This window comes from Camelus ferus, chromosome 24 (genome assembly GCF_009834535.1).
Source record: "Camelus ferus isolate YT-003-E chromosome 24, BCGSAC_Cfer_1.0, whole genome shotgun sequence".
Classification (NCBI taxonomy): Eukaryota; Metazoa; Chordata; class Mammalia; order Artiodactyla; family Camelidae; genus Camelus; species Camelus ferus.
The window spans coordinates 16,721,091-16,733,941 of record NC_045719.1 but is presented as its reverse complement, the minus strand read 5'-3'; the positions used below and the strand labels follow the sequence as shown (position 1 = coordinate 16,733,941).

At 41.2% G+C, this 12,851-nt stretch overlaps 1 protein-coding gene across 17 annotated transcripts in view; it reads right to left on the bottom strand.

The window, feature by feature from the left end:
- DTNA (dystrobrevin alpha) overlaps positions 1-12,851 on the bottom strand; it is a 293,850-nt gene that overhangs the window by 27,188 nt on the left and 253,811 nt on the right. For 14 of the 17 annotated variants that reach the window (XM_032467215.1, XM_032467214.1, XM_032467217.1 and 11 more), the window contains 3 exons: positions 9,757-9,844; positions 7,948-8,045; positions 4,385-4,498 (listed from right to left, as the gene is read on the bottom strand). In XM_032467215.1, coding sequence (XP_032323106.1) covers positions 4,385-4,498; positions 7,948-8,045; positions 9,757-9,844 — 300 coding nt within the window. The remainder of the gene's footprint in view (positions 1-4,384; positions 4,499-7,947; positions 8,046-9,756; positions 9,845-12,851) is intronic. The other 3 variants (XM_032467216.1, XM_032467220.1, XM_032467223.1) reach the window with 1 other exon arrangement.

Genomic DNA, 12,851 nt, shown 5'->3' with positions numbered 1-12,851 from the left:
TCTGAATCCTGAGGACAAGGAACATCATAATTTTATAGACTTTAATGGTATCTTATTTTAGTCTTTTGTCTTTCTAGTCTGCAGCACTGTAATTTTGAGAGTCTTGCCCAATTCAAGAATATTCTTCAATGACAAATCCATTATCTGTTTCTCCTTTGCCCTTGTCTGCACATAGTGTCCCAACTACATCCTCTCAGTAGACTTGGTAGAAGGCTGGATAATGTTTCTGATTTATTTCCAGTTCTTTTCTAGCTACTGCTCTGTAATTTTTGGTCTTTTGATCATAAGAGCACTTTGAGAAGAAGGTTGAAGCAAACTTCTAATATTGTAGGTAAAAAATATTAAGAGGCATCCAAAAACTGTCAGAAAAACTTTGCTGATACTAGTATAATTAATCAACATTGAAAAAAACCTTATTTGTGCATTTATCTTATGGTAGTATTCTTTCAAAACATGACATTTACTCTTTTATGCACTTGATTGAATTCAATTTTTTAAAAAAAACCCATTAATTTAATAATATATTCTATAAGTGTTTACACCAGTGGTTACCAAATGTGGGTTTGATAACACATCTGTGGTGTAGCCTCCAAGGAGAAATGAGAAAACAAGTGATTTTCTTTCCACAGAGCTAAACATTCTGAAATGCTGTCAGATTATTTCTAATTTTTCATGTGCATAAAAACCTACTTTCTTTTAGGACAGTGTTTGGATAATAGGCAAAATTTTAATATGTATTGTATATTAAACGATATTAAATGGTAATATTAGCTTTCCTGAATTTGATGATGGTACCATGGTTATATAAGAGAATATCTTCTTTTTTGTCTTAGAAACTATACACGTAAGTATTTAGGGGTACAGGGTTATGATGTCTGCAATTTACTCTCAAACTGCTAATCAAAAATGTGTACGTAATTTATATATATAAACATATATAGGGAGATAGAGAATGGCGTGGCAAAATGTTTGCAATCTCTTTGTGAAGCATGGAAGGAAATTCATTGTGATATTCTTACAACTCTTCTGTAGGCTTAAGTTTTTTTCAGAATAAAAAGTTAAAAAACATACTGCCACTCATGAAACTTGTGATAACAGATGATGGTAGTTTTAAAAAAAAGTCATCATATGGTAAAACAAAAAGTACTCAACTTTATGTTGTTTCCCCCAATATTATAAAAAAAAATTTAAAAACTGGTTTAATGAAATTCAAGTCTGGAAACCACAGACTTGCATCAGAAATTATAATTTCATTTTTATTGGTGAAACAAGAAAATCACTTTATATTAATAAGTTTTCTCAAAGAATAATTTCATGTGAACTGAAAAGAATGCAACTTTTGGGGTATAGACAATGATGCTTATTTTTAAGGCAAGGGGTAGCTATGGAAATTTATACTTGTTTTTTCCCAAGATTTGTAGTGTGAAGTTGCTTTGCAGGTTTAATGAATGTTTTCTTCATCATAGAAGATGATATTGTCTTTGCAAACACAGTTCTTTAGCTGTCTCACTGGTTCTGCAGTTTATCTCTTCATCCCACAGACATCTATTCAGCACTTTTGTTTTAAGACACTATAAATAAAATAATGAGGGGGACACAGTTTTGGTCCTTGGGTGTGAGAGACGGAAACATAAGTTCAAAACAATGCTGGTGAGCGTGTAATAAAAATAAGGACAAACTGAGAAGACAGTGAGTTCTGCATGGTTGGTGGAAGTCAATATGGTGGAAAGGCTCGCTGGATCACCTTGCAAAATTTCCTCAGAAACTCCATTCAATAGGGGAAGAAAAAACCTGGGGAACTACATGGAATGTTCCAGACCTCTCTCTGCCTGTGCCTCCTGCCTGCCCGTATTCTTAAAATGATTAGCAATGTTCAGTACTGGGGTGCGATCTCTGATGCAGGTGAGTCTGACCTGACAAGCTAATCCACTGGTCTAGCTCGATATGTAACTCTCATCCCTCAAGGGCTTCCTGTTGTTGGATTGACAGCAATATCCTCAAGCTGGTCTGGATGGCCACATAGCATCATGGTCTACTCCCACCTACATCCTCAGCTCCATCTCTTACCAGGCACCCCTTCATTCACTACATTCTAGGTCTATAAACCTTCTGGTTCTTAAAAAAGTGCCAGATGTGCTCTTGCCATTTGGTCTTTGTGCACAGAGCATCTGTCTCCCGGAGCCCCTTCCGGCAGCTGCTCCCACGCCCGTCCCTGTCCGTAATCCCCATCCATAATCCCCATCCCCTGTGTTCCCAGCTTTCACGCTTCAACTCAAACAATCCTTCCTCCTGGTAGCCTCTTCTGACTGACGTAGCAGGTTTGATAGTTACGTCTTTTTTTTTTTAAAGGAAGATTACTTAGAGCACTTTTCACAGTTCAGAATTATATTCTTCTTTGTGTGATTATTTGATTTATGTCATTTTCCTGTCAGACCACAAATTCTGTGAGAGTGGGGTGACCAATGGAAGAGATGTAAAGAACATTCCAGGCAGAGACAGGGTGCCCTGAGGTATAGATGAAAATGACTATTCTATTTCCAAGTTGGTTTATTCCGTTATATTTCTGTGTACACTAGACTCCACTTCCTTAACTTGTGAGTCCGGAGGGCCTACGTAATCCTATTTGACAAAGGATGCTTCCAGGCAGTAATTTACTTTTATATGCCTTTGAGAAGGAGGAGGGTGTAAAACATCACTTTTTCCTTCTTTTCTATTTTCATCCCTTCTGGGTGACGGTGTCATGGAATGTGCAAGGATTTCTAATACACCCCTCTGAAGGGAGGACCAGAAATCACATAGGTGGAACAGGGAGAATCGACGTTTCTTCCATTAAATTCTGTTATTCTTCTAAAGTATGATGTGATCTCTTCTCTACAAGCTACCAGTTCTGCAGATCTCCTTTCTATAACTCAAGCCTTTGGTGGGTTAGCGTCTCCAGCCAGGGACATGAACCTGGGAGGCTGGATCCCAGCTGAGAGGAAGCGCCTGCGGCCTGGCCAGGTGGGCTGAGTCCCCAGATGCTAACATGTCCAAAGAGCAGGGCTAGGGTGGAACTCCCAGGAACATCCCTGACTATAATCAGCAGGGATTTGGGAAAATCCAAATATAGCCATAATGAACCTGCTTCCTTTAGTCTCTCTGTATGGAGGAAGTAAGTGGCACCCTAATTCTGACAAGGGTTTCTGAAAAGAGGCATCCGTATTTACTGCAAAAAGTGTGCCTCCGAGTTAGATACACCTGAAAAATACTTGGCACTCAAACTGAAAGATGGAAAGAATGTCATACTTGCTAAGTACAAGTGTCTTGAGAAATAGGACATTTCCACGGGGGAATGTCTTTGAGTTTATGTCTGTGTTGTTTTCTGCACAGACAGGCTAGAATTATGTGCCGTATTCAGGGCGTGGTGGTAAGTGTGACGTGGAGCCCACGGCGTGGCTTTCCGTCCACACGTGGGCACAGCGGAGGAACCGCAATTCTCATCCACATCCCACTGCTCTCCCCTCGTCCGACTCTGAGAAGTGCCCTGAAATTCAGGGGTTGAACCACATGACCTTCTTAGGTCCTTCCCAACTCAGATCTTTCATGATGACAGACTAGATAACACCAGGCATTTACATTCATTGGTAGAACCAGAAGATAGGCAGGTATGTGAAGCTATCAAGGACCAAGATTTAGAGAAAACTTATGGGTCCCAGGTAAGTTTGTAAATTTCAAAACCTGTGATGATTCTTTAGTTGTTTACGTGTTTGTTTGGTTGATCACTTTTTATCATAAACATACTGTTGTTAGTGCAGATAACGAAAAAGAGTTGAGTTCAAACTTCTTCCCATGAGACAGATACAGAGAAGAAAGTAGTGGTGACCAATGGGGAGAGGGAAGCACGGAGGGGCCACATAGGGGTAGGGGATTAAGGGGTACAAATTATTATGTCGAAAATAAACTACAAGGATGTATTGTACAACACAGGGAATATAGCCAATGTTTTATAATAACTATACATGGAGTATAACCTTTAAAAGTTATAAATCACTATATCACACACCATTATTGTATAATATATATTGTATACGTACTATTGTACATCAGGTATATTTCAATTAAAAAATAGTGCACTATAAAAAAATTTTTTTCCCCAGGGAAACATTTTATTTTGGCGCTAAGGAATGCTGTTTCCTTTTCTTTGTGTCAAAGGAAAAAATAAAATACAAACAGCCTCCCCGCCGAGCCCCCCAGATCTCAGCCACGAGGTGTGTGCTATTAAAAAAAAAAGGCCAAACCACAGCCACCAGAGTGGGCGAGGACAGTGTTCTGGTGGACACTGGGAGGCTTCCGTGAAGATCTCAAACACCTGTCCTTCCTGGGATGCTGGGGAGCCTTTCCTTACCTGAGGAGCCGGAGTTCCGCCAGCAGAGTGGGGTTTTGCTGCGCCTTCTCTGGCGTGGGCTGAGAAGCTTGTTCGTGCTCGAGCCGAAGCCTCTGGATCTCCTGTAAGATTTCTCTTGGGAGAGAGGAGGAAGGTAAGAAAGCCGGTCAGTTAACTCAGAGAGCATCTCGAGCAGATCAGGGCCGTCAGAGCCAAGGAAGCAGGGCTCACCCTATGTCCTGAAGCAGAGCCACCCCTCACTAACCAACCGAGCTGACTGGAGCTAGTTGGGTGCTGAGGGTGTGGGGACACCACCTTCATCTCCAGGACATCCAAACCACGAAGACTCGGCAGTATGTCACCGGAGCCCTCAGGCTGAAGGTTCTCACCAGGACCTCATCATCGCACTAGTAAGTAATAGAATGCCGCGCTAATGTGTTCAACTTTGAAATGTGCACTGCTTAAGAGACAAAAATGAATCTTCCTTTGATTTATGATCACAGCCCGACGTGGTAAAGTCCCTGCAGCTACCAAGTAAGAGGTGCTTGGCAGGAAAATAAGGATAAATGGTGCTCATTTTACAAAACTAAATAACCCCATTCTCTCACCAGGAATGAAACTCCTCTCACTGAATTTATCGGAGAAGCCCCCAGTGAGGCCACATTCTTTCTCTTTTTCTTAACAGTTCCAGTCTTCACAATGGATTTCAACGAGGGCAGCCTTAGGAGAAAAGTGCTTTTAAAAGGATTTGCTATAATTGAGTCTGTGGCATGAGTGCTCTTGGTGTGACCCCTGTCAGGGGTGAGACATGTCACTCTATTATTGATGTTGGGGGCTGGGCTGCCCTGCCGTTGAGGTGAACATTAGGCCGGCCAGAAAGGATAGGTGACCGATGCCAGCCACATTATCCCTAAGTGAGTTAGAACCCATTAAGCAAGGTTACAAGTCACAGATTCTCGGGGGAGGGGTCAGTCTCCCCTCCAGCGAAATGCACAAGAGCCAGTAAGACAGAACAAAGCGCCCAGGATGGAAGGTGAACTTGGTGAGCAAGGGGGCCGATGGCTTCTCATCTGAAAGGCTGATTTACAACCTCTGGCTTCACAAACACACCAGATTCAAGGAGCTAATGACCAGTGGGTCACTACACCTCTCAGGGTATAATTCAGTGGTTTTCAACTTTTTCTTGGTCCCCTTTGGTGTTCTGTAGTGGAAAACTCCCTTTAAAAGAAATCCTGACAGGTCTAGCCTAGGCAGTCTGTGAAATATACAGTGTAATGTGAAGAGTCCTGCTATTTCTAATACTAACATCAACTGGCTCCTCTAAGGATGCTACAAAGAAGCATTATCTTCTAAAGGGCATTGCTGAAATGGCCATGAATTACCTAGGGCAGCCATGAAATAAAATGAGAAACTGTATCCTCCCCAGAAGCCCAGAGATCTGATTATGGGGTTAACTGGCACTTTGGAGATCATAGGATCCCTGGGTGATCTCCATGGGGCAGGAAGGTGACCTGGATGAGCTTCTGGGATGTGGTTCTGGGGGTCTGGGAGGCTGAAGGCTGCTGGCTTAGAGAGATGAGTTCAGGGTGGACTGGATGCTCTTCACGAATGGGTTAGGGAAATAACTCAGGGACAGGAGGAAGCTCTCTTCCTGTCAGCTCTTCTCAATCCCATTGCTTTATTCTCTCCCTGGGTCTAAAAACGTGCATTCAGAGAGTGCCATCCCCAAACGTCCTAGAAACAAGCAGCGAGAGTCGCAGCATGGCACAGACGGGGCCGTCAGCACAGTCACGGGGCTTCTTGCTGGTTCTGGAGTCCCACAGGGAGGCGGACACTCCTGCGGTATTTCCTTAAAGGAAGTCCCAATGTCCCCTCAAGACCCCAGGCTGAGTGGAAGCAGAGGATTAACAGGGGAGACAGAGTGCTTTAAGGGAGAGGCGGGAGAGGCGGTCAACACTGCAACCCAGATAAGCTATTTGTGAGCTTTTGAGTTTTTGCTTTAGTCTTTTTTCCCTAAGAATATAAAAATGTGTCAACCAAAACTGTACTTTCCTTTTAACTTTTTCCTACTGAACTTTAAAGAATACTTTGACCGTTTATCCCCAAATTCTCAGGTCCAACTCTATAGGCATGAAACTGTGATCACAACCTCCCCCCTTTACCAGTTTGATCTCAGAAGTGACATCAGTGCTTACAAAGGAGATTAGTGTTAAGATAGTTGGGTGCTGTTTTAAGAAACATAGAATGTACAAGTTGTTCCCATGCGGGGCTTACTCAGCATGGAGTTTGAGATCTGACTCAGCTATTTATTTTTTTCTCACTCAGTATGTATTTACTGAACTTCTACAGTGCACCAGGCATGGCTCAGGAACCAAGGGGCTATTTGGCATGGGCTCTGTTCTCAAAGAACTTCCATATCAGTCAGGGAAGACATACAATAAAAAGGAAACACACTAATAAGCTATTTTTTCAGATAGTGATGTCACAGACACACACACACGGATGTAACAGAGGGTGGTTCCTCAGGTAGGAGGTAGTGGGTAAAGATTAGATAGGTGGGCTTTTAGGAGCTGACACTTGAGCTGAGACCTGAGCGATGACAAGGGACCATCATGCGGAGACCCTGAGGAAGAGCTTTCTAAGCTGAGAGGACAACCAGGACTTTAAAGGCTGTGAAGGAAGGAAGAAGCAGGTGTGTAACGAACAAGGTGGGCTGTGGCTGGAAAGGGAGGCAGGGATCAGGTCAGGGAGGACATGCTGATCATGGTAAGAGGGGTGAGTTTTATTCAAAGTGTGATGGAAAGTGGGGGTGGGGATATAGCTCAAGTGGTAGAGCGTGTGCTTAGCATGCATGAGGTCCTGGGTTCAATCCCCAGCACCGCCATTAAAAATAAACAAACAAATAAATAAATAAATAAAAATTAAGGAAAAACCCACAAAGTGTGATGGAAAATCATCAGAGGATTTTGAACAGGAAATAACATGATTTATGTTTTATAAAATGACAGGTGAGATTGCGTGGTAATGGTGGAGATGAAGTGGATGGTTTTGGGCACCTGCCTATGGGGCGCAGACTGTGAGTCACCCTGTGTTGAACAAAGAGAGGACCTACTGATGAACTGGATGTGGCAATGTTTGGCTTGAACAACTGGTTGATGGTGGTGTCACTCCAAATGCCTCTTTAGTCTGGGATCCTCAGGGGACCCCCCCCGCCTGGCGAGCCTTCTACTTGTCTCTGGGTGGCTGAAATACTTTCCCCCCAGCCCCTAGAAGGGCCCTTCTGCATTAGATGGCTCCTTAACCAAAATAAGTGTGTCAGAAAAAGGGAAATAAGACTGTCTAGGGAGAAAACATTAACTGCATTGACATCTCAGAAATATATAAATATTTGTTTCCCCTTGTGAAGTTTCTGAAGATCTGAAATGGAAAGATTAGCTTTTCAGAAGCCAGCATTGCTGGCTCCAGACGGCTTCCCCTGACTATGCACACAGGGTGAAAAAACCTGGGTGTTTTAAAGCATGACTCTAGGTTATCAATGAACGCATATTTGGATCAAGAAAGCCAGCACGGCCAAAGGGCCTTACCTGTTCTTGTTTTCTAGCTCTGCGATCAGCTGCCTTTGTTGCTTGTTTGCGTCAATGGTGAAGGAGATGTCAGGAGCACTTCTCTGCTGAGCCGGCTGCTGTAACATACAGGGTTAACACTATTTAATATTGGAAAGGGGAACCTGCGTCTGAGAAGACGGGGGTCGTGAGATGCGCAGACAAGAAGGAAGAAGCCACTTCCATCAAAACAATAAAGCCAGTACATAAAATTAAATGGCCACTCCTCTTCTAAGGACCGAGTTCTTTTGTGGATCTGGAGCAGATCCATATGTGGTGGAAAGCAGAACAGAATTCTTAGGCAGGCAAATACATAAAACACAGGAAAAGTTGTTTTTGAGCTTTCTGACTTGAAGTCTTCGGGGAGCCGTTCCCTTCTTGCAAATATTCTTTTAATAAAGTGGGGTTAAAAAGGTTTCACGGCTGAGGTAACACTTTCTCTAGAACTACTGTTACATCACTGTAATATACCAGTAATAACTGTATGTTCAAAAAATTTTTTTATTATTATTTTTAATGTAAATACTGGAGATTGAAACCCAGGACCCAGTGCGTGCTACCATGCACCCTTCCACCGAGCTGTACCCACTACCCCCATTTGATACAGTTTTATAAAAACCGCATCAATTACATAGACTTCCCTGTGCCTTGCTTTCTTTATTCTACAGTACATTATAGAAACTCCTCGAGGTCAATTTTTACTGTTTTTAAAATGAATTCAAAAAAATCACAACTAACCTTTCTACCAAAGAATGCCAGGCTTTAAAAGCTAGCACCCATTGCTGTTGCGCAAGCTATGGAGAAACTCAACCTGCTTTTTAATTGACAGAAAACTAACTGGAGGAAATATTTAAACTTGGTAAAGTTCTGGCTTTCAGAAAGGCCTTTCTATTGTTTTTCATCGCATTTCTTTTTTGACTGAAGTATAGTCAGTTTACAATGTTGTGCCACAATTTCTGGTATACAGCATAAAGTTTCAGTCATACATACACATACATGTATTTGTTTTCAGATTCTTTTTCATTATAGGTTACTACAAGATGTTGAATATGGTTCCCTGTGCTCTACAGTAGAAACTTGATGTTTATCTAACTTACATATAGTAGTTAGTATCTACAAATCTTGATCTCCCAATCTATCCCTTCCCACCCCCTTGCCCTACTGGTAACCATAAGTTTGTTTTTATGTGTGTGAGTCTGTTTCTGTTTTGTAAATAAGTTTATTTGCATCTTTTTTTTTTTTTTTAAGATTCCACATATAAGTTATATCATATGGCATTTTTCTTTCTCTTCCAGGCTCACTTTACTTAGAATGACAATGTACAATCCATCCATCATTAGCATTTCTTTTAACAAGGAAACCATGTGTGTTGCTGGAGAAGAATGTTGAGTCCTGAATGGTCTCCTGTGGCAGCTTTGACATGCTGTGCAGGATCTTCTTTTGAGTTTACGACATAATTTTCTCTTTCTTGTATATATTTTACATACTGATAAAAGCAGAAAGTTATCTGAGCCAGTTGTGGGCCTGAATCATCGCTTGCTCTTTAGAGTAACTGATGAGGAATTATGCGGAGAAATCAAGCGTCGGGCTGGTTCAGCACTGCTGGAACAGAACACTTTGGGCTCTGATTCGTGCTCTACCAGGACGATAGCTGAGCAGTGAAGCTCGGGAGCGGCCAGAGCGTGTCTGGGTCTTGCAGACAGTACTGCAGGCAACTGTTCAGCTCCGTGCTTGTCACCCCGGCTATCAGGGTAACGATGAACAGGACATCCTTTCACCCAAACTACTTACGGATGAAGTGGACTCGGCCGCCAGTCTTGCCGCGTATCTGGCGATCAGCCGGTGCTCCTCGTCAAGCCGGTTGGAGCTCTCGAGCATACTGTTAAGGACAGAGCAAGAAGGAGCCTGTTAGGCAGCTGAGAAAGATGGACATGTTCATACTACCACCGGGGTGGGAGTTGGGGAGGGTTGGGGTTGCTATTTCCATTTTTCAGGGCAAAACATTTGAAGGCTATACAAAACCCCGTTAGGTTAATGATACCAAACTTAGATTCGTGACATGATCTAATAGTGGCCAGGAACGTCGTTAATAAATCCTGTCTTACTAAGAAAGCTCCAAAGAGGAGTGACTTTTCTGATAGAAATTGAGAAAAGAGAAAGAATACCTTCTCTTTAATTGAATTTTATTGCCTTTAACAATTTTATTTCCTTATTACACAAGTCATACTTGTCTAAAATCAACACGTAAGAAAATAGGAAAGCAAAAAGGAGGCAAAAAGCAATTGTGGTCACTGTGGTCAGCCCCCAGTGATCCCACCTGCTGGCATTCACACTCCTGTGTGTAATCCTCTCCCTTTAGTATGGGCTGGACTTAGCGGATTTCTTCTTCTTTTTCTTAGTTTGCTAAGAAGCCTATTTATTCTTTGCATTTCAGGTCACATGTTATAACTATAGTGATTTCTTCTCTAAATGCCTTATCTACATTATAGCAAGGTCTCTCCTTCTGGTCTTGCTGTTCTTTTTCATTAAATCCTGTTGGATTTTTTTTTTTTTTTGGTAGCACTTATATTGTGAAGCTATATGTTGTTTGGGTAGTTTGTTTTTGTTTCTGTTTAATTGAAGTATAGTTGGTTTACAATGTTGTGTTAATTTCTGATGTACAGCATAGTGATTCAGTAATATATATTATATATATATATATTCCTTTTCATTATTACAAGGTATCGAATATAGTTCCCTGTGCTATACAGTAGGTCCTTGTTGTTTATCCATTTTATATATAGTAGTGTGTCTCTGCAAACCCTGAACTCCCAATGTATCCCGCCAACAGCCCCCCTAAACCCCCCCCCCCCTTTCTTCCAATGAATAGAATGTGGCAGAAGCAATGGAAGGTAACTTCCAAGATCAGATTATAAAAAGATCCTGGACTGGATCCCCTTTGGAAGAGCCTTTAAATGAGACCACAGCCCAGCCGAGAGCTTGATTGCAACCTCATGAAAGTCCTGAGTCACACCACACCCCTAACCAAGCCCAACATGGATTCCTGACCCTCTGTGAAATAATATGTGTTTGTTGTTTTAAGTTGCTTAGCTTTTGCATAATTCATTATGCAGCAAAACGTAACTAATATAATTCTCATTTATCGTATTACTACCCAGGTAACTTGCCATTTTATATTTATTTCCAGAGAAGTAGAATTATGGTAGTGGCTTCTAATGACATTAATGGGAATTGTTCAGGGTCTCCTGTAAATTTATAAAAATTGTTCCTACTAGAGTAAGGATAATCCAACCCGCTAAAAAACTAATGCAAATAGATGCATTATCAACTCTCCCTTATTTCAGAAAGCCCTTTGTTAAGACTAGTTTTCCGTGCCACTAGAAAAAAAAAATCTATGAAACATACCAGTAACACTAGTCCTGTTAACAGACTAGTTCATCACAGTTAGCAGTTATTATGGTGAGTGTCAGGTCAGGATCAAGATTAAGGAACTAGTTCCTCTCAATCCCCAAATATACGGATTCTCTCCTCCACTGGCTCTTATACTTAAGCCTATTCCTTAAAGAAAACAATTAACACTCATGATTATACATTAAAAATGACACATTTCTTTGCCAATATTAAGGTTCTAAGAATTATCCACTGAAAAGACTTGGATCCATATACAGTACCAGACATTTATATCATTTATGTGTACATTTGCACACACAGTAAACATGCCACATAATCTTTTACCCTTTGTTCTAAAGTAAGAAGATGAGTGAAAGTCACATTAGCAAGTCACTTCCAAGCAGCTCATCTCTCTCTGGCGGAATCCATTACCGTAACATGTTTTTCTGGTCATTTGGAAGATATTCACGTCTCCATTATCTCTGCTCTAGTCTATACGCCTCCCATACGTAAACTATACCTGTTCTTATCCTGAATTCTTCCACTCCAGGTTAGCCCTTTTCTCTAAGTTACCGTATGCTACCTAGGGTATTCCTGAATTTTTCCATTTACCAGATCGCTGCTCCATCCTCATAAAAAGAGTCTCCTCTTTCCTGTTGCCCAAATGAGGTGATGCATGAGAAAAGCATCGAGCTAGTATGATGTCTGGAATACATTAAATGCTCAAAAAATTAGTTAATGCAGTATTATTATTATTTTGCCTCTTAAGTAACCTGTTGAGACTCATTAATGATTCTTAGCTCCTTTAAAATGCCATCTACCACCCAAAACTATTTAGAGCAGGGCTCTTAGACTTGAGTCTGTGCACAGGTCACGTAGGGATCTTGTGAAAATGCAGTCTCTGGTTCTGCAGTGGGGGTGATGGGGTAGGATGGAACCCGAGAACATGCATTTCTAACAAGTTCGCAAGATATGTTGCTATTGTTGGTCCCTAAGACACTTTGAGTAGCAAGGATCTAGATCTTGAACATAAAATTTAAAAAGTTAAACACATGAAATGAACCCCAAGTGTAAACCATGTAAATAAAAGAGATCATTTTTCATGAGTATTTAAGTGATATTCACATAGCATGTGTGATACTTTACAAACATTCGCTTAAGACAGAAATTCCAGGATTCAGGGCTCACACAGGTGTAATATTAATCCCAGTGGATTGGCATTTCAATCAGCCTACAAACTTAGAGTTGGAATAAAAAAATACTTTTACTAGTAAAAGGCAGAATTAATTCTGGACAACTGATGCTTTAAGGCAGATAGTTAAAACAGATGTATTACAAAACATGTCTGCGCTCTGCAGTGGTTAAAAATAACTGAATTTCTCGTTAACAGCTTCAATAAGAAAGTTATGCTGTCCTTGCTTTAAACATAAAATCACCCCACAAAGAAACAATTTAATTTGATTTTATCATTTATCATTTCTGGTTGGTATATTAGA